This window comes from Neophocaena asiaeorientalis, unplaced genomic scaffold (assembly GCF_003031525.2).
Source record: "Neophocaena asiaeorientalis asiaeorientalis breed wild unplaced genomic scaffold, Neophocaena_asiaeorientalis_V1.1 scaffold150, whole genome shotgun sequence".
Taxonomy (NCBI): Eukaryota; Metazoa; Chordata; class Mammalia; order Artiodactyla; family Phocoenidae; genus Neophocaena; species Neophocaena asiaeorientalis.
Window position 1 is genome coordinate 14787841 of NW_020176571.1, and position 20159 is coordinate 14807999.

Below are 20159 nucleotides of genomic sequence, written 5' to 3' on the forward strand. Positions count from 1 at the left end.
AAATTAGAGAAGATTTCCATTGGAGGGGGGGGAAGAAAATGTCTTTAAAAGGCAGAGAAGTTATGGAGTGTGATTTAGTGAGGCATTGTTCTATAAGTCATAGGAATCATTTGAATCAAAAAAACATTTTTTGATGTCTGTAGTACATGGCAACGTGCTAGGCATTTGGGAAGCAAGGTGAGTAGGAAAGGCAGGCCTCTGCCCATCAGGGAACTTACATCTTTAGGTTTATACAGATGTAAGTAGATTTAAGTAGTGAAATGTCACTATAGGTCACTATAGTGACCTTCAAAAGGTTCTCTGGAAACATGAATTAGTGATGAATGGGGCTGGAAAACAGTAGTAGGAGGTGAGTGGGAGTTGGCTATAGAGAGGAGGTGATGAGGTGATGATGCTTGAGGCAAGTCCCTTTGAAAAAAATTTTTTTAGTTGTAACATGATATAATGTACAGTAAAGTATTTAAAGTACACTTAAGTGTTCAGCACTTTAAAGGTGTGTTGCGTATGTTTGTATGCACCTGTGTAACTACCATTCTGATGAAGAATATTTTCAGTAAAACCAAGTTGCTCAATGTCCCTTCCCAGTCTATCCCCCTCCATCCTCTACTCCTTCCCCCAGGCCATGTTACGATTTCTATCATCCTGGCTTAGTTGTATGAACTTTTGTGTCTGGCTTTTTTTCACTCAACAAAATAGCGGTGACATTTGTCCTTGTAGGTATCAGTCATTAAAAAAAAACTGCTGTGTAGCATTCCAGTGTCCAATAAACCATAGTTTATCCATTCTTCTGCTCCTGGTTTTCTAGTCTTTGGCTGTTATTAATCAAGCTGTCCTAAACACACTGTTCTACATGTCTTCTGATGGCACACATGTACTCATCTCATTTCTCTTCGTTGTATCATTAGGAGTGGAATTACTGAGTCATAGAATATAGCATATTTAGCTTTAGCAACTACAAACTCTTTCAGATTGGTCATATCACTTTACGTTACCACCAGCAGTGAATGAGAGTTTTAGTTGCTCTGTGTCTTGGTATTTGCCATCCTGGTGATCTCAGCCGTTCTGGTGTCTGTGTAGGGGCATCCCATTGTGGCTTTCATTTTTATTTCCCTGCTGAGTAATGATACGTTGCACACATTTTCATGGGCTTTTGGCTATTTGAATTTCCTTTTTTGGATGAAGTGCCTATTCAAGCCCTTTTCTATTATTTTATTGAATGATTTGTCTTTTATTATTATATAAAGTTTCGTATATATTTTGGATACAAGTCCTTTGTCAGATATGTATATTGTAAATGCCTTCTTCCAGTCTGTCTTTGTTTATCCTTCTCGCCTTTCCTAATGAGATCTTTTGAAGAACAGTTTTTAGTTTTAATGAAATCTATTTTATCAATTATATGGTTAGTGCTTCTTACATTCTATTTAAAAATTGTTTGCCAACCCTCAGTATATGAAGATGACGAGGATCGTAACAGAGCTAAGAGTTTTGTCTCATGGTAACAGGGAGGTCGTTTCAGAAAAGTGTGTGTGTGTGTGTAATATAATTTACAGGGGCTTCCCTGGTGGCGCAGTGGTTGAGAGTCCGCCTGCCAATGCAGGGGACACGGGTTCGTGCCCCAGTCCGGGAAGATCCCACATGCCGCGGAGCGGCTGGGCCCATGAGCCATGGCCGCTGAGCCTGCGCGTCTGTGCTGCACGACGGGAGAGACCACAGCAGTGAGAGGCCCGCGTACCGCAAAAAAAAAAAAAAAAAAAAAAAATTTACATATCATAAAACTTACCAAGTGTATAATTAAGTAGTTTTTAGTGTATTCACAGGTTTGTGCAACTATCACCACTAATTACAGAAATATGTACTTTTGAAAGAAAGAAAAGGAAGCATAAAAGAATGAGTGGACTATTTAGGGAATCACATGTAGTTTCATATATTTAGCGATACTATATGTTGGCAATTTGAAAACATGTAAAAAAAATTTCTGACTAGTGAGCTTGGACTCTCTAGAAATTAAGTATAAAAATAATTGGTTGCAAAATGTTTTCTTTGCATTACTGTTCTTATCTCTTATTACCTATTAGTCTGGAATCCGATTATTATAAGGAGTTTGCATTGTATATTTTTTGTCTTTTATTTTTACCATAGGCTTCAGGCACTTGCCAGAGAGTTCAGTTGTGTTCATATCTTAAACAACATCGGTGTGGCTGCTTTGTGGTTGGATGGTTTGTGTGTGGGATAATTGATAGAATCATCTTGAAGAGAAATTTTTTAAAATGCACACTGTCTTTACTGAAAACATTTAAAGTTGTTAATTCTTTAGAATGAAGCCTGAATAAATAAAAGGGATGGAAGGATAGGGAAAGGAAGGGCTAGTATAGTGCCTAGTGTTGCCTGGCTATGACAGACCTTGGGAGTTCACAGCCAGCACAGCTTTTCCTTAGTTCCTAGTAGACTCGCTCTTCTTCCTCTACTCTGTCACATGGAAATAAGTGTGTTATAAAGGTTATGCTTGCTTCATATTAAAAAATTTGACATTGACAAGCTTAAATAAGAAGGTAGTGGAACTATAATCTAACTATGATATTTGACTTCTTAACATATATGTACAAAGTAAAGAAATAAATGGGATCATTTTGTACCTACGTGTGTTGTACCTTTTTTTTTGGGTCATGTTGCTTGACTTGCTGTATCTTAGTTTCTGGACCAGGAATTCCCTAGCCTACCATTTTAGTTTTGTATTGGACATCATTTCATGTCAGTAAATTAACTTTATAAATTAACTTTTTAGTGGTTGTGTGATCTTTCTGTGTAATAGTTTACCATATTTTATTTAATCATTCCTTGATGGATTTTGTTGGTCCAGTTTTCCACAATATAATCAGTTAACACATTTTTATAAACTACTTTTGTGAGCTAATATAAATTCCTAGAAGCTATTTTGCTCAGTCAAAGGGTATATGTCTAGGCTTGCTTTTGAAAGGTATTATTCCCCCTACAGAAAAACATACCAATTTGTATTCTAGCCAGCAGTGTATAATATAGTGCCTGTTTCTCAACAACCTTGAGGCTTGTTACTCTGTCTTTACCGATCTGCTGGTATATGGTAACACATTTCTACTTATATGCAGTGCAGACACATGCAGTGTAAATACAGTATAAACACTTTTCTATATATTCACATCATTTTTCCTCTGTATTAATTATTTTGTATTTTTAGAATGGAAATCCTTTTTGAGCTCATTATTCTTTATTATAAAGTAGGAAAAAATTTCCCTCCTGTGATAGGAATTAAATATTTTCCCCATTTTGACCTTTTTCTTGACTTTTTGGGTACTTTTTCTAAAACACAGATTTTTTAAACTTTTAATTGTGAAAAATTTCAACTTGCAGAAAAGATACAAGAACTCCCATATATTTCTCTCTCACACATGTATGTGTAAAGAACTCCTGTATACCCTTCAGCCAGATTCACCAGTTAACATTTTGCCACATTTTCTTTCTCTGTATCTTTCCATCCAGCAGTACATCATCCATCTCTCCCTCTGTCTCCCTCCCCCCATCTCTCTCTCTTCTTTCCTCCCTTTTTTCCTACATACACACACACGCACACGTGCGCACACTATTTTGGGGGAACCGTTTAAGAGGAGCCGTATCCCTAGATACTTCAGTGTGTGTTATTTCCTAAGAGCAAGGACGTTCATTTACATAACCTTATACAGTTAACCAAGTTCCAGAAGTTTAACATTGATGCCATCAGCTATTCAGATTTCACTAATTGTCCCAGTAATGTCCTTCATAGCCGTTTTTCTCCCCCCTTGGTTTAGAATCCAGTTGAGGATCGTGCATTACATTTAGTTTTCATGACTCCTTAAAACTTACAGTTTCCTCAGCCTGTCTTCATCTTTTATAGCACTAATATTTTTGAAAAGTATAAACATTTTATTTTGTAGTGTGTTGCCCACTTGGGGGTTGTTTGATGTGATCAGATTCAGTTTATGCATTTTTGGTGAAAATAGAATAAAATTGTCACAGTATCACTTCAGGGGACACTTGATGAGAGCTTGTTCCATCATGGATGAAATTACCTAGCATCACTTGGTTAAGGTGGAATTTGCCAGGTTCTCTACCATAAACTTATTATTTGTCCCTTTACAATTAATGATTAATTTTTGGAGAGATACTTTGAACTATATGAATATGTTGTTCCCCATTAGAACTAGTTTTAGTATCCATTAATGTTTCTTGCCTGAATCATTTATTACTATGAGGGTTACAAAATGAGTTTTTTTCTCTCTTCCCATCTAAGTTTATAAGTTGACATTCTACTTTCAGGGCTTTCTGCTCTTTATTCTATCAGTCAGTCAGTCATCTGTCTACAGAATGACTCATGTATTATGTTATTCTTTTTTTAAAAATAAATTTATTTAATTTTTGGCTGCGTTGGGTCTTTGTTGCTGCACGTGGGTTTTCCCTAGTTGCGGCGAGCGGGGGCTACTCTTCGTTGCAGTGCGCAGGCTTCTCATTGTGGTGGCTTCTCTACTTGCAGAGCATGGGCTCTAGGCACGCGGGCTTCAGTAGTTGTGGCACGAGGGCTCAGTAGTTGTGGCTTGCAGGCTGTAGAGTGCAAGCTTACTAGTTGTGGCGCACGGACTTAGTTGCTCCATGGCATGTGGGATCTTCCCGGACCAGGGCTCGAACGTGTGTCCCCTGCACTGGCAGGTGGATTCTTAACCACTGCGCCACCAGGGAAGCCCTATGTTATTCTTTGGCTTATAATACATGACTATCATTTTGATGCTCATCTAATACAGATTTTTATATATTTATCAGTTTTTGCTCATGTGGCTTCTGGAGCAACTGTCTAAAGATTCAGATGGTAAAAGTCCATTGGAGTGTTGGTAATGGCAAAGGCTAGAAACTGGAAGTCTGTAAGACCTAATTGAGTTGACATGGGAAATAAATGAAAGTCATGGATGTGTCATTTATGTTTAAGTTACATTTGATGTTTCTTAAACTTGTTTGTTTTGTGCTTGAGAAGAAGTTAATGTCATATGAAAATAATTGATCATGTCAGCTCGTTATGAAATTCTAGTTTTGTAAAATCAAACATACTCCTAAAATGTAAATAGAGTTTTTTCTTTTAATAATGTTTATCTTTTATAATTAAAGTGCAAAGATTATTCCTAGATAAGCACCTTCTGCCCCAGCCTCTCCCCATATTCTCTTTGTCTTGTGTATATACCCTTGCTTTGTATGTGCATTTAGAGTTTGTGTGAAGGGGAGTTGCTGCTGCCATTTTGTTTAACATAGTGAAACCTTTTATTATTAAAGGTTTGGAAAACATTACATGTGTTTATAGGACTAGGATTTTGGAATTCTTTCAACTATTCTCTGGTCTTCTTTTTTTTAAGTGTGATTTTGATTTTTCTTAGTCATTTGGTATTAAGCTTTATCATGGCTAATTGGCTTCAACTCACCATGCTCAGAAATATTTTACTTAACTGAAGAAAATAAAAATTAGTCATACATAGCATGTTTGGTGATTGTTTTGATTCCTTTTTGCCAGTGTGGCAGTGGCTTGTCTGGACAAATTTGTGTAGTATGTTAGAAATTACATAGTTTTACCTTTCAGATAGGTTCCATAGTTTTTTTTTCTTCCTACGTGTTTCTCCCCTACTCTAGTAATCCTGTTTACTTTGCACACAGTACTTGTCGTCACTTAGTTGTCATGGGTTAATGAATTTATTGTAAGTTTTCCTCAGCAGCTAGTCTCCAGCAGCGCAACATGATGGCTTCGTTCATAATAGTGACACATCTGAGTGACTTCTTACTGTGATAGAGTATTGCTTGAAAAACTCAGATTTTCTTTCAGGGCTTATACATGAAATAGACAGTCTTTTTAGGTGTTTTGGAATCAAGAACGTAGCCTAAATTGTCGATGAAGAAAAAAGAAATTTTATCAGACCAGACTTAAGCTATCATATCTTTATTACTGTGGGTGGCTTACAGTTGTGTACACAGGCAAATTCTGGTAAAGTTTACGGGACATTAGTGATGCTAATAATACATCATTCACTGCGATGGGTGATGCAATAATTTCCTTCTTCAGTTCCTTTGTAACCTGTTTCATCATGTTAGTCGATACTGATAATTTAAAAAATCTTTTGCTTTTTCCCCCCAGCATTTTTGAGGTATAATTGACAAATAAAATTGTAAGATACTTAAAGTATACATCGTGATGATTTGATATGCGTTAGTCAGTTGTGAAAGTATTCCCTTCATCTAGTTAGTTAATACATCCATCACCTCACAGATATATATATGTATAAAATACATTTTAAAATTATATATATATTTGTTATGTATCTTTTAAAATTATATATGTGTGTATATATATATATTTCTTTGTGAGAATCTTTTGCTTTTCAACAGACATTCTCTGTAATAGCACAAAGCTTAAAGCACCCTGTTCTAGCTTTAATTCTCCTTTACCTTTTTGTATGTCTCTGTGTGTCTGTGTATTTGAAGCTCTCATGTTCCCTAGCCTTGGCAGACAGTTTTTAGGAGGCTCCCACTGACCAAAGATGGTACAGTTTGAGTAAAATCCTTAGGAAAATAGCTGCAGTGAACATGATGATACTGAAAAACAAAAGGTGATTCCTCTCCCCTCCAGAAATGAAAAACCAATTGGTCACTGTTGAGAATGGTAGGGATCTCATTATTTGGAAATCTGGTAAGAATCAAGAGGTAGTTCTTTTTTTACTATATGAGCTGTGCCACTCGGTATTCAAATTCTGGTGCCTGAGTTGCACCCATGACCAATTAAATTAGAATCTCTGGGATGTGCTGCCTGTCATTGCTATATTTAAAGAAATCTTTCTGGTGATTTGGGTGTGTACCCAGGCTTAAGAACTTCTGTTTACAAGATATTTCTCTTACCTGTAAGAAAAATACCGCTTATTATAACACTAGGTGAACTTTGTTAGTTATAAAAGCTGATAACTAAGCAATATTTCTCTGGTAAATGAGGTTACCAATTCAGTGCTCGTTGAAAGGAGGAAAAAAGTCACAGGGGAAGAAGGATGTATGCTGTGTTTACTATGTGCATGTTGCATATGGGATCTTGTTTTTACTCTTTCTTCTCTGGGCCTCCTTGATATCACACTTGCCTGTTGTTCATCCCCACCCAGACTCAGTGGCTGCTTCTTCCCAGTCTGCTTTGCTGACCTCTGTTCTGCCTCACTTCTAAATGTTGGAGAGTGCTGTCAAAAATTCTCACCCTAGGGCTTCCCTGGTGACGCAGTGGTTGAGAGTCCGCCTGCCGATGCAGGGGACAGGCTCAGCGGCCATGGCTCATGGGCCCAGCGACTCCACGGCATGTGGGATCTTCCCGGACCGGGGCACAAACCCGTGTCCCCTGCATCGGCAGGCGGACTCTCAACCACTGCGCCACCAGGGAAGCCCCATAGTCCTTTGTTTTTAAATACTGTGTATGTTCTGATTACTCCCAGATTACCTCTAGCCCTGACTTTCCCTCTTGGATTCCAGAATAGAATATTCAGCTTGGATGTCTAATAGGGCATTTTGAACTTAACATGTACAAAATCTTGGTTTTCCATTTCAAACATGGTTCTATTTTAGACTCAGTAAATACTAAGATCTTCCATCCAGTTACCCTGACTTTAAGAGCCCTGAAATAGTCTTGATTCTTCTCTTAACTTTTCCTATACCGCCCCACCCCCCCATGCATTAGCAAATCCCATCGATTTGCTTGCCTCTCAGGGTATTTTGAATATTATTACTACTTCTCACTCTGTTATTCCCAGTTCTTCTAAGGTTCACTTAGTTATTACTATTTGAAATCCTTGATAACTCCTCTCTAAATTAAAATCTATTTCTTAGCATGATGCATAATATCATATCTGATACTTACCTGCTTCTCTACTCTCATTCATTCCCTTACTTTACCTTCATAGGAAATTGTGTTCCAGCCATACTATATTACTTGTAGATCTCAAATGGGTCACATTTTGCCCTCATTGTGGTTTTGTATAGGCTGTGCTTTCTACCTGAGAATCTTAAAAGCTTTTTGTTTTGGAAAGATTTTAGAATTACAGAAAGGTTGCAAAGATGGTACAGAGGGTACCAATGTACCTTCACCCAATTTTTTTCCCCCAATCTTATCATCTCACATTCTGTGGTACATTTGTCAAAACTAAGAAACCAACGTTTCTACCTAGAATTTTTGTTTTCCTTTAGATTACCTGCTAATAAATACTACCATATCTTCTGTGAAACTGGTGTTTTCTGCTCTATGTTTCAGTCGCCCCTTGTAGATTTTCATACTACTTAACGGGAATATGAGTATGAATAAGACAGTCTTTGTACTAGCAAAGAAAGTCTTAGTGTTGCTTCATTCGAACAAATCTGTTTGAAAAAACTGTCGTTCCACGTTTCAAATTTTATAACAGCTACTTGCCCACAAGAGTAGCTGACATATTGAATGTTTCAGTGGATTTGGGAGACAGAACATTTAAAACACTCAATGTCCAACAACCAGCTTTCTCCCTGATTGTTGAAACAGGCTTTTTTTTTTTTTAAACCAGAGCACCATGTGTGGTAGCTTGAGTTCCGTAGTCATTGTTGTATGTGTGGGTGAAACACTGAATATTTGAACAGTAAAATCACTCAGCACCATGAGATGTTTGTGTTAAGAGGAGTGAAGGCACTAAGACCATTTGAGGCAGCAGATTTGTCTCTCACCTTGTTCTCTGGGATAAACACTAAATGAGTGGAATATTGATTAGATGGTGCTTAAAATTACTTTCTCTATTAGGGTAAAAGAATTTGTGTTTTAGTGAAAGGTGTGTGATTCTGTTGTATTTCTTTTCATTAAAAGTACTCTTTTTCTCTCATTCTAAATTCTCATTGTACTTTCTATATTTTCTTTTTTAGATTTGTTTTTTATTCTTGACTGATGAATAATCAAAATCAAAGATAAAACAATTTTCTGTTAGAATTCTCATTATTGATTTTATGTCCTGAGCATTGAATCATTGCTGATTAAAATAAACTTGTGATATTTACTCTCTCACTTCTAGATACTACCAGGGCTTATTCTTTGTAGTTTTGAAGGAACCCAGGACAAAATGAATCTGTTAGCCTATTTGGGCCCTTGTAATTAAGGATAATCCTGGGTGGATTCATATCACAAAATCCCTTTCAATTTAAACCTGAGGACTTGGACCTGAACTGTTGCTGTCATTGCTGCTTTAACTGTAGTCACGTAGCAAGCAGTTCTAAAATTTGAAATGTGGAGTTTCTCAACAAATTTTTTTGAATAACCCGTACTAAACTGGGAATCCAAGGGCAAAGACTGTTTTATTTATATTGTATTCCTTGAAGTATCTGACACATGGGACACAAATTATGCTTATTCAAAGTATGTTTTTCTTTTTTATTTAATTTATTATTTTTGGCTGCGTTGGGTCTTCGTTGCTGCACGTGGGCTTTCTCTAGTTGCGGTGAGCGGAGGCTACTCTTCATTGTGGTGTGCGGGCTTCTCATTGCGGTGGCTTCTCTTGTTGCAGAGCACGGGCTCTAGGCGCACGGGTTTCAGTAGTTGTGGCTCACGGGCTGTAGAGCGCAGGCTCAGTAGCTGTGGCTTGCAGGCTCTAGAGCGCAGGCTCAGTAGTTGTGGTGCACGGGCTTAGCTGCTCTGTGGCATGTGGGATCTTCCTGGACCAGGGCTTGAACCTGTGTCCACCGCATTGGCAGGCAGATTCTTAACCACTGCGCCACCAGGGAAGCCCTAAAGTATGTTTTTAGGATAGGTGTTAGGAAATACAGGGATGACATCTAAAATTGAAAAGAAAAATAAGTACTGCATGGCTTAGTCTATGGCAGTACTGTAGAATAGAAATATGTGTGACCCAAATGTGTTTAAAATTTTCCAGTGCTGTGTTAAAAATAATTGAAAAAAGTGAAAATAATTTAAGTAATATCTTTGACTCAACTGATTATATCATTTCAGCACCTTATCAATATACAGTATAATTAATAAGATGTTCTGCTTTTTTGGCACTAAATTTTCCAAATTTGGTGTGTATTTTATACTTTAACAACACTTTTTAATTCGGACTAGCCACAATTTAAGTGCTCAGTAGCTGTATGTGTCTAATGACTAAAATGTATTGGACAGTGCAAAACTAACCCATTAGGGCAGTTCTACTTCATCACCCTTAATTCAGGTGCTAAACAGTTCTTTATTTAATTTATTTTTTTAACCATTTTTTAAAAATCGAAGTATTGTTAATTTACAGTGTTGTGTTAGCTACAAGTGTACAGCAAAGTGATTCAGTTATACATACATATATATAAAATGTATATATATTCTTTTCCAGATTATTTTCCATTATTGGTTATTACAAGATATTAAATATAGTTCTCTTGCTACACAGTAGGCTTTGTTGTTTATCTGTTTTATATATAGTAGTGTGTATATGTTAATCCCAAACTCTTAACACCCCCCCCCCATCTTCATCTGTATTTAGATTTCATAAAATTTGCAGTTGGAGAAGTAGATTCACACACTCAAGTTTTCCAAACATATTTAAAACTTTTTCAGTAGTTAAACTGAATATCAGGTTTTAAATTAAAAATTAAAAGTTATTAAGGAAATACAAATAAAAACCACGATGAGATAACACTTCATACTCACTAGGATGGTTTTAATAAAATAAATGGAAAATAACAAGTCTGGGCAAGGATGTGGAGCTATCCTTGTATAACCTTGTATTTGTTTATACATTGTGAATACACTGAATACCACTGAATTGTATACTTTAAAATGGTATGTTATGTGAAATTCACCTCAACAAAATTAATAAAATTAAATAAAAATAAAAGTTCAGTTTCTTATAGTAGCCTTATTTAAAATGTTAAGTAGCAGCATCTGGCTAGTGGCTTCTGTAGTAGACTGTGGTATTCTATGGCAATGTGGTAATCTACAGAAGACAGAAGCTTTAAAAACCATTATTCTTTTCTGGTACTCAAAATACGTGTAGTAAGTTTTTAAATTCTAAGAATTCAGCATCCGTTAGATGCTAAACTTCTCATGGTCAGAATCTGTAGCTGAACATTCTTGATGTAGGCTATCTGAGGACCACACTATTGATAGGATTGTAAGAATTAATTGGTAAGCACTGAATATGGCTAATTGCTTCTTTTCAAGGGCTTAGCTGCTCTGTGGCATGTGGGATCTTCCTGGACCAGGGCTTGAACCTGTGTCCACCGCATTGGCAGGCAGATTCTTAACCACTGCGCCACCAGGGAAGCCCTAAAGTATGTTTTTAGGATAGGTGTTAGGAAATACAGGGATGACATCTAAAATTGAAAAGAAAAATAAGTACTGCATGGCTTAGTCTATGGCAGTACTGTAGAATAGAAATATGTGTGACCCAAATGTGTTTAAAATTTTCCAGTGCTGTGTTAAAAATAATTGAAAAAAGTGAAAATAATTTAAGTAATATCTTTGACTCAACTGATTATATCATTTCAGCACCTTATCAATATACAGTATAATTAATAAGATGTTCTGCTTTTTTGGTACTAAATTTTCCAAATTTGGTGTGTATTTTATACTTTAACAACACTTTTTAATTCGGACTAGCCACAATTTAAGTGCTCAGTAGCTGTATGTGTCTAATGACTAAAATGTATTGGACAGTGCAAAACTAACCCATTAGGGCAGTTCTACTTCATCACCCTTAATTCAGGGGCTAAACAGTTCATCTTTATTTAATTTATTTTTTTAACCATTTTTTAAAAATCAAAGTATTGTTAATTTACAGTGTTGTGTTAGCTACAAGTGTACAGCAAAGTGATTCAGTTATACATACATATATATAAAATGTATATATATTCTTTTCCAGATTATTTTCCATTATTGGTTATTACAAGATATTAAATATAGTTCTCTTGCTACACAGTAGGCTTTGTTGTTTATCTGTTTTATATATAGTAGTGTGTATATGTTAATCCCAAACTCTTAACACCCCCCCCCATCTTCATCTGTATTTAGATTTCATAAAATTTGCAGTTGGAGAAGTAGATTCACACACTCAAGTTTTCCAAACATATTTAAAACTTTTTCAGTAGTTAAACTGAATATCAGGTTTTAAATTAAAAATTAAAAGTTATTAAGGAAATACAAATAAAAACCACGATGAGATAACACTTCATACTCACTAGGATGGTTTTAATAAAATAAATGGAAAATAACAAGTCTGGGCAAGGATGTGGAGCTATCCTTGTATAACCTTGTATTTGTTTATACATTGTGAATACACTGAATACCACTGAATTGTATACTTTAAAATGGTATGTGAAATTCACCTCAACAAAATTAATAAAATTAAATAAAAATAAAAGTTCAGTTTCTTATAGTAGCCTTATTTAAAATGTTAAGTAGCAGCATCTGGCTAGTGGCTTCTGTAGTAGACTGTGGTATTCTATGGCAATGTGGTAATCTACAGAAGACAGAAGCTTTAAAAACCATTATTCTTTTCTGGTACTCAAAATACGTGTAGTAAGTTTTTAAATTCTAAGAATTCAGCATCCGTTAGATGCTAAACTTCTCATGGTCAGAATCTGTAGCTGAACATTCTTGATGTAGGCTATCTGAGGACCACACTATTGATAGGATTGTAAGAATTAATTGGTAAGCACTGAATATGGCTAATTGCTTCTTTTCAGGGTTCCCATAACACTCTGTGCCTTACCCCTGACTATAGTCCTTTGAAGTTGTTGCTTTGTATGTATGTCTTGTTGATCACATGTAAGCACTTTCAGGGCAAGAACTGTGTCTTAATCATCCTTATACTTCTAGCATCTTACATAGTACTGAATATAGAATAGGTAAGTATTTGAACTAAAATCTTGAGTCATTCCTCTGCCTCTTAACCTTTTGTTAGCAATTCTCAGTACAGTTAGAGCCTATAACATGTCTCTTGTATGTTGAAATAAATAGAATAATTATTAATGGCACTATATAAGGATTTTGCTGTGAAATGTCTTAGCTAGCATTGGTTTTTATCAGAATCTATAAGCCAGTGTATTTAGAAATACCTGTGATTTGCAAGATGCTTCTGGTAATATATATATATTCATGAAAGTATGTTCCTGCCTTCAAAATGCATGGAAAAGATGAGTTAGGCTAAATTATCTAATTATGCTCTGAAAGTGTGAGGATGTCCTCAAAGGAGGATGAGCTCCCTTTCACGTGGGCAGATTTAGAGAGATTTTGTGAATAAAGTTATAATCTCAACTAAGAGAGGGTTGTAGTGTGTTTTTAGAAGTTTAAAATGGTAGAGGTACGGTACCTAGATTGAAAGAAAGAGCCTGGAAGCATGTGGATTTTTTGGTGGTATTATCTAGAAAAATGTAATTAAGTTGAACCACCTGGGAATAATGTGATGGATACATTTAGTAGCATACGTGGCAAATTTGCGTACTTGTAGTTTTGTTTTCAAGTCACAAACTAAGCAACTTTAATAACTTACTAATAGAAGGCCACCAGCAAAATCCAGCTGTGGATTTTGCTATTTGGGGATCGTTTTGGAAAATGTTTGTTTTAATTAGTAACATTCATTTGTTAGAAGACCTGCAAATACTATTTTCTAAGATCTAACTAGAAATCACACACTTGCACTGTAGCTAATTTGAGCATTGTACTTTTAGTGATATCCAAACATTCTGCATTCATTGTTGGAATAGCAGATCTGCCAGGTGACTTGGGTAGTTAAGTTGACCTCTTGTTTTCTCAGTCTTGCAAGTACAGAAGGCTGAGGAGGCAGTATTTAATGGAACTTATAGAGGGTTGCATAAGACCAACCCTGAGCATACAAGTTGTCTTCTCTGAGCGACTAGATCCAGTAGTTTAAAAGTCAGTATTATTGTATTTCTTTCTTGTCTGTTAAAACAGTGTAGAGCAGTTGGGAGCCTGATGAAGGTTTTGAAGTAGCATATATCTTTTTTTTTTTTTTTTCCTTGCGGCTCCGCGGCTTGCGGGATCTCAGTTCCCTGACCAGGGATTGAACTCGGTGAAAGCCTGGAATCATAACCACTAGGCCACTGGAGAACTCCCTGAAGTAGCATATATCATAAAATAAAAATAACTTTGAAAATCCAGGAATCCCAGTAATTGTTCGATTATCTTATTCTTTGATGTGAAAACAACTTACTGCTCCTCTTAGAAAAGTGATTAACCTCCAGATTTTTGTGGGAAGAAGATTCCACTATTTTTGTCTTGCACATGGTGGGAAGAGCAGTAAACTAAGGAGTCATGAAAGTTTCCAGGCTCTGTCACTGGTTAATCTGTATTTTGTGCAACCTATAAAGTGAAAGGGTTGTACTAGTCCCTCATAGATCCTTTCTGGAATTAGTTCTGTAGTGTTACTGATTTACTTCTGAAAATATGAAATATTCACTCGTTCATATTTTGCTTCTATCCTATACAGCATCCCTGACATTTTTTTAAAATTTTTTTATTTAGTGTGTTGTTGGTGGCTGCAATGCCAGCTTTGCTTCTCAGGGAGGGCTAGCTCGCCATGTACCCACACACTTCAGTCAGCAGAACTCCTCAAAAGTTTCTAGCCAGCCAAAGGCCAAAGAAGAATCTCCTTCTAAAGCTGGAATGAACAAAAGGAGGAAATTAAAGAACAAAAGACGACGCTCATTACGTAAGTGTTGCACTGAAAATCAGTGTGTATTAGATGGTTTTGTTTTTGTCTTGGGCTTTCATGCAAATTCAGTTTTTACCATTCTTCAACTCTGCTTATCCATTTTTGTTAATAGTAATGAACAGATAGGATCTTGGTCTTTCACTGTGAGAATTCAGTGATGTATGTTTTACCTCTAGTAGCTAAGGGAATGTAAGTATATGTGGCCTTAGAATACAAGCTCTGTAATTAGATTTTGAGGGCTACTTTGATTCTCTTCTAAATTAAGACCAATTATGGCAGTGTTGGTATTTCTGACAATATTTTAGAAAATTTGAACATGTTAAAGATAAAAATCAAGTAAAAGTTAAGTAACCTGTCTGCTCCAAAGTGGTGTGTGTGAATAGCGAAGCTATGTGTAGTCTGTGTCTCTACTTAACAGTCTTGCTGTGACACACATGTACCATGGTTATGGGCTTACTCATCAAATTATGAGATGTATCCTTGACATTTAGGATAGAACATAATTAGATGATTGTATACTTTCGAACCGCAGGCGAAGAGTCTCTATTTTTGTCGTCTTCAAAGGTATTTCATTATACAGCTCATTAAAAAAATGGTTGGGCACCCAGTGTTAACTTGTGTGTTTATACAGTATGTATAGGTAGCACTGCTAGTGTGCGCTATACTTACCAAGAAGGAATACTGAAAAGCAGAGGAAAAAAACCCACAAGTGATATTGTTTTCTTCCCCACTCTGTTGGATCACGACACACACCTGGTTTGGAGACTGTTATTTTAGTTGAGCATTCTCGACACTTTAATAGTGGACATAACATGGTTAAGGTCTGAATGCATAGAATCTGAAAATTGGGAGCTTTTATTATTCTGAATTTAATTCAAGTGATGACTTCTGTGTTTGAATCTTGAGTGAGGAGTGATATATTTGAATGATTTAGAGGGGTGAGTTATTGTTATTTTCTCTAAGTGCTTATCCTTCTCAGGAAAAAGCATATTTGGAGAGCATGGAGAAAGTATACATTTCCCCCCCCCAGTAGCAACAGATCAAAATAGGAAGGGGATTTGTTTCTCAGCTTTAGGTAAAATCATGACTTTTTTCTCTCCCATAAATCTCTCTTTTTAAAATTTTTTAACTGATTTCCCATTGTCATTGCATTCTTAGTCTTGTGGGTTCTGTTAGTTTATCACTAGCTGGCGTTTTGTTTATTTCCTTTTGAGCAAAAAAATCCAATGAGAAAAGAGCTATTCACGTTGTTTTATTGAGTATGCCAGCTGTTAGATTTGTGTAGATGTACAGTGAGCTCCATGAATAGTAGAGATAATTTCACTCCACATAGTGGTAAGTCAGAATAGTGTGGTAAATCAGCATACATGTAATTCAGAGTATGCTATACCAGGAAATCAAGCCATTTCTTTTATTGTCGGGAAAATTTACTTTTTTTTTTTTTTTTTTTTTGGTGGTACGCGGGCCTCTCACTGTTGTGGCCTCTCCCGTTGCGGAGCACAGGCTCCGGACGCGCAGGCTCAGTGGCCATGGCTCATGGGCCCAGCCGCTCCGCGGCATGTGGGATCCTCCCGGACCGGGGCACGAACCCGTGTCCCCAGCATTGGCAGGCGGATTCTCAACCACTGCTCCACCAGGGAAGCCCTAAAATTTACTTTTTAATTACAGATGATCTTGAGATATTTTACATATATTAGAAAGCTCCACAACTGTAAAATAATAAATTCTTTTTCCTTACTTTGAACGGTGTTTTTATTAGGAATAAAAACAACATGTTTATAATAATATTAGTGGGATAAAAATAGAAATTTTAAAAATGTTTTTATCAAATCTTCAATGTTCAACTTTGTTGTGATCATACTAAAAGATTGCTTACTCTAAGTTTGTGAATTTATTTTTAAAAAATGGTGTGAGCATATTAATCTAAACTGCGTTATGACTGAAGGCATTTTTCATATACATTTATTTTACTTATTCATAATCTATAGCTGTTATATTTCCGTTTCTCAAATAAGGAAACAGTCTAAGGTAGATCAAGCAGTTTGTGCAAAGTCATATTGCTAATAACTGGTGGCATTGAGAGTTAGAAAGAATTTTGGTGGACTCATTGGTATTAAAAATGTATTTATGGGACTTCCTTGGCGGTCCAGTGGTTAAGACTCTGTGCTTCCCCTGTAGGGGGCACAGGTTCACTCTCTGGTCGGGGTACTAAGATCCCGCATGCCAGGCAGCAGGGCCAAAAAATTAAAAACAAAAGAGTATTTATAATTTTCTTAGGTTATTGTTAGAAGGGTTATTCTTAATCAAGAAAATGCTTGTCAAAAATTCCAAAATAATATGACCACTGTGTCAAATCTGGAAAAATTTTTGATTACATATTAATGTAAAATGTTCATGAAATGTATTTCATATGTTTGGCTGAGGTGAATGAGATCTGTGTGTAGTGCACAGATGGAGACATTTATCAGATTGTTGAAAATGTAGGACTGGTGCTCAGGAGAGATGCTGGAGTAAAATATAAAATTATATGAAAAAGATAGTAGCTGAAATATGCAGTCATGAGGTTGGAGGCTAGAACTTCACACACCAAGGGGCAGAATTAACCCACACTTACTCATTGGTTGGAGTTCTGCTTTTGTATATCCTTACCTTGTTAGCTAGGTTCTGTGTTTTGAAAGCAAAGAAAATCTTGCATTTAAACACTAAATAGATACTTATTCATTGTTTCAGTCTTTTTTACTTACTACATATTTTTGTGGAAAATGGACTACTAATATGGCTGCTTGGAGACTGTTATATTTTTCTAAATATTCTTTACCTCTTTTATATTGACTTTTAGCACGACCACATGATTTCTTCGATGCACAAACACTGGATGCGATAAGACATCGAGCCATATGCTTTAACCTCTCAGCTCATATAGAAAGTTTAGGGAAGGGACACAGTGTTGTTTTTCATAGTACTGTAAGTATTTGATTTTTTTTTCAAATATTTCCCACAATTTGACATTTTAATGATTATGTTGAATTTTTTAGCCTTTAATTTGAACTATTTAAGAATATTGGGGTGGCATTTGGGCTACTAGGCATTTGAAGATCAGTCTCTGACCTTAAGTAAACTAGGTGTCTTTTCTGACCTCTGGTTTCCTTGCAGGTAAAGTTAGAGCATTAGACTTCTTCTAACTCACATCCCTATGTGGTGCATGCTCCTCCATCACCCATAAAATGCACATCTAAAGTTTGTGTTAAAGCTTTCCATCAAGTGAAAGGTTCATGAAGGAGGGAATTTTAATCTGTTTTGTTCTGTGAATGTATTCCAAGTGTCTAGAATTGTACCTGACACATAGTAGGAATTCAGTATATTTGTTGAATAACTATGTTGTTCTACTTGGAAAAAGAAAAGTATTGAATTTGAAAAGGCAATAATGAATTTATTTTTGGTTAACTAGGAGTTAATAGAGAGCTATTCTTTCTTCTCATGCCCCCTGCCATTTTTATTATCCAGTCATCTTTATATTGCTATAGTTTGGTGTAGGTCAGTTAGTAGAAATAAACTTTAGACCAGACTTTTGGTGATTTGAATCCCCGGAAAGAGAGATTATTTAATTTTGCCTGTTGAAATAGAAAATATATTAAATTTAGATTTTATTTTTATATTCTAATCAAAATGCATGAGAATTTAAATATAAAAGATCAGTATTGATATCTCTACTGGTTTGAATCTCTTATTCTTCCCATCTCCTCTAATAATGAGGTTTTCTTGTATTTTCATTTTTTCTTTTATGTATACTTCCAATTCAAAGTGCCCAATTTTGATTTTGATTCCCAAAATTACAGGCAAGAAGGTAGAAGATTAGACACAAAGGAAAGGGAATCTTTTCTGAGATTGGAGCACATAATGGTTGTGAGTTTGGGTTTAAGGAAAGTTGTACCATACTTAGGCTCTTTTAAAGAATGTTGTAAACACAGTTATCTAAATAAGAATGAAGACAAAGTAAAAATGTCTGTGCTGGGAATTTTGTTGGGATTCAGCAAGACCAGGAGCTTGCTCAACAGTGATGGTTAAAGTCCTCCTTTGGAATTTGATAACATACGTTTGCGATTTGGTAGGTCTATAATTGTTCTTTTTTTTTTTTTTAAGTTGAAAGCTAACATTTATTATCCAAGTTTACATTTATGTATTGTTAATAGGAGATAGAAAATATTAATCATTTTCTAAGTTGAAATAAGTGGAGGAATGACTGTAATCATAAAATATTTCATGATTTGATAAAATAGACTTAATTATCTTACTGAATAAAAGCATGTCAGATAAAAAATAAGTTAATTTTTTTATCCATGAGTTTTTTTTAATTGAAGTATAGTTGATTTACAATATTGTGTTAGGTTCATGTGTACAGCAAAGTAATTCAGCCGTATATATATACATATATACACACACGTATATTTTTTCAGATTATATTCCATTATAGGATATGACAAGGTACTGAATATAATTCCCTGTGCTATACAGTAAATCCTAGTTTCTTATCTGTTTTACATATAGTATTTTGTATCTGTTAATCCCATACTTCTAATTTGTTCCCCCTTCCCACCCTCTCCCCTTTGATAACCATAAGTTTGATTTCTATTATTATTTTTCTTTTTTAGTCAGTAAAATGTGGTCACCAAACCCAGAGTTGGCATTAGGGATAATTTGTTAATTTACTTAAATATTGAGCACCTACATGTGCCAGGTACTAATGATACAACAGTGAACAAAACGGGCTAAAACAAAATAAGAAACCATGCCTACACTCCAGTGGAAGAGACATGATAAACAAGATAAATTAGTAAAATTAAAAACTTAAAAGGAAAAAAAAAAAAAACTTAAAAGGAAGTGAGGGTGTGAGCCATTCAGTTATTAGGGGGATGAGCATCACAGCCAGAGGGAAAATCAAGCATAAGATCCTCAAGCGGGGACATGCAAGTATGTCTGAAGAGCCGTGAGGAGGCCAGTGTCGCTGGAGGAAACAAGTGTGGCAGAGAAAGTAGGAGCAGTCGGAGAGGCAATGGGGAGAGTCTTGTTGGACTGAGACGTTGACTTTTGTTCTACGTGTATTGGGAAGCCATTGGAGGAGTTTGAGTAGCCATGCTCTATTGTGATTTCTTTTAAATAAAATTTTTATTGAGATATAATAAATACAGACTCACCCATTTAAAGTATACAAGGGAATTCTCTGGCGGTCCAGTGGCTCTCACTGCCGGGCCTGGGTTCTGTCCCTGGTCAGGGAACTAAGCTCCCGCAAGCCACGCAGCACAGCCAAAAAAATACATATGCAATTCTGTGAGTTTTGACGCTTGTACTTACCTATGAAACCACCACCACAGTTGAGCTGTAGAACAGTCCTGTCACGCAGAACGTTCCTGGTGTAGCTTTGTA

The 20159-nt window shown here is 35.9% G+C and overlaps 1 protein-coding gene across 1 annotated transcript in view; it reads left to right on the forward strand.

Annotated features, from left to right (window-relative positions):
- AEBP2 (AE binding protein 2) overlaps positions 1 to 20159 on the forward strand; it is a 60081-nt gene that overhangs the window by 29590 nt on the left and 10332 nt on the right. Inside the window, exons 4-5 of the mRNA XM_024733373.1 lie at positions 14549 to 14735; positions 17578 to 17702. Coding sequence (XP_024589141.1) covers positions 14549 to 14735; positions 17578 to 17702 — 312 coding nt within the window. The remainder of the gene's footprint in view (positions 1 to 14548; positions 14736 to 17577; positions 17703 to 20159) is intronic.